This window comes from Mastomys coucha, unplaced genomic scaffold (genome assembly GCF_008632895.1).
Source record: "Mastomys coucha isolate ucsf_1 unplaced genomic scaffold, UCSF_Mcou_1 pScaffold8, whole genome shotgun sequence".
NCBI lineage: Eukaryota > Metazoa > Chordata > Mammalia > Rodentia > Muridae > Mastomys > Mastomys coucha.
The window spans coordinates 29,494,375-29,496,219 of record NW_022196914.1 but is presented as its reverse complement, the minus strand read 5'-3'; the positions used below and the strand labels follow the sequence as shown (position 1 = coordinate 29,496,219).

Below are 1,845 nucleotides of genomic sequence, written 5' to 3'. Positions count from 1 at the left end.
ATCACAAGATAATTCATACAGGAGAAAAACCCTACAAGTGTGAAGTATGTGGCAAGGCCTTCCATTATTCATCATTACTTTCTAAACACAAGATAATTCATACAGGGAAAAAACCCTACAAGTGTGAAATATGCAACAAGGCCTTCTATTATCCATCAAGACTTTCTAGCCATACAAAAATGCATACAGGAGAGAAACCATACAAGTGTGAAGTATGTGGAAAGGCATTTTGTTCTCCATCATCACTTTCTAAACACAAGAGAATTCATAAAGTTGAAAAAACCTACAGTTGTGAAGTTTGTGGAAAGGCCTTCTGTATTCCATTATTACTTTCGAAACACAAGAAAGTTCATACAGGTGAGAATCATTATAATAATGAAGTACATAGCAAGTTCTTTGTTTATCCTTCAAGACTTCCTAAACATAAGAAAATTCATAAAAGAGAGAAACCATACAAGTGTGATGTATGTGGAAAGGCCTTTGATTATCCATCAAGACTTTCTAAACATAAGAAAATTCATACTAGAGAGAAACCGTACAAGTGTGATGTATGTGGAAAGGCCTTCCACATTGCATCATTACTATTAGTCCACAAGGGAATTCATACTGGAGAAAAACCCTACAAGTGTGAAGATTGTGGGAAGGCCTTCTATTATCCATCATTTCTTTCTAAACACAAGAGAATTCATACAGGAGAAAAACCATACCAGTGTGAAGTATGCGGCAAGGACTTCCATCTTTCATCATCACTATCTAAACACAGGATAATTCATACAGGAGAGCGGCCATACAAGTGTGAAGTATGTGGGAAGGCCTTCCGCTTTTCATCATCATTGTCTAAACACAAGAGAATTCATACAGGAAAGAAACCCTACAAGTGTGAAGAATGTGGCAAGGCCTTCCATTTTCCATCATTGCTTTCTAAACACAAGATAAGTCACACTAGAGAAAAAGTCTACAATTGTGACTTATGTGGTAAGGCCTTCCACTATCCATCATTACTCTCTAAACACAAGATGATTCATATGGGAGGAAAACCCCACAAGTGTGATGTATGTGGCAAGGCCTTCCATTATCCTTCAAAACTTTCCAACCATAAGAAAATTCATACAGGAGAGAAACCATACAAGTGTGATGTATGTGGAAATGTCTTCCGTTTTCCATCGTCACTTTCTGAACACAAGAAAACTCACACAGGAGAGAATCCATACAAGTGTGACATGTGTGGTAAGGCCTTCTGTTCTTCGTCATTACTTTCTAAACACAAGATAATTCATACAGGAAAGAAACCCTACAAATGTGAAGTATGTGGCAAAGCCTTCCATTATCCATCACGACTTTCCAAGCATAAGACAATTCATGGTGCTGGAGAAACATCTCAAAGAGTTGAGAGCACTGGCTGCTCTTCCAGAGGTTCTGAGTTTAATTCCCAGTAACAACATGGTGGCTCACAACCATCTATAATGGCATCTGATACACTCTTCTGGTATGCTGGTGTACATGCAGATAGAGAAGTCATATACATAAAATAAATAAATCTTTAAAAATATTGATGGTATTTTGTCTGGTACCAAAAGAAGAGAAAAGAAGAAAAAAAGAAAAGAAAAAAGAAAAAATTCACACAGGAGAGAAACAGTTCTAGTCTGAAGTATGTGGAAAGGACTCAAATTTTATTATCACTTTTGGTACACAAGAAAATTCATACTGGAGAAAAACTCTACAAGTATGTAGTATGTGGCAAGAATTTCCATTGTCCAGCATTATTTTCTAAACAGAGGAGAAGTCACTCAGGAGAGAAACCTTGCAAGTTAAAAGTATGTATCCTGGCCTTCTATGCTCAACAAA

The 1,845-nt window shown here is 36.9% G+C and overlaps 1 protein-coding gene across 1 annotated transcript; it reads left to right on the top strand.

Annotated features, from left to right (window-relative positions):
• Positions 1-2: 2 nt before the first annotated feature.
• On the top strand, positions 3-1,459 carry LOC116083878 (zinc finger protein 728-like; the record flags this gene model as incomplete). The annotated part of the gene is made up of 1 exon (XM_031360655.1): positions 3-1,459. A coding segment is annotated over one exon (1,434 nt), but the record flags the coding sequence as incomplete, so codon positions are not given.
• Positions 1,460-1,845: the final 386 nt, after the last annotated feature.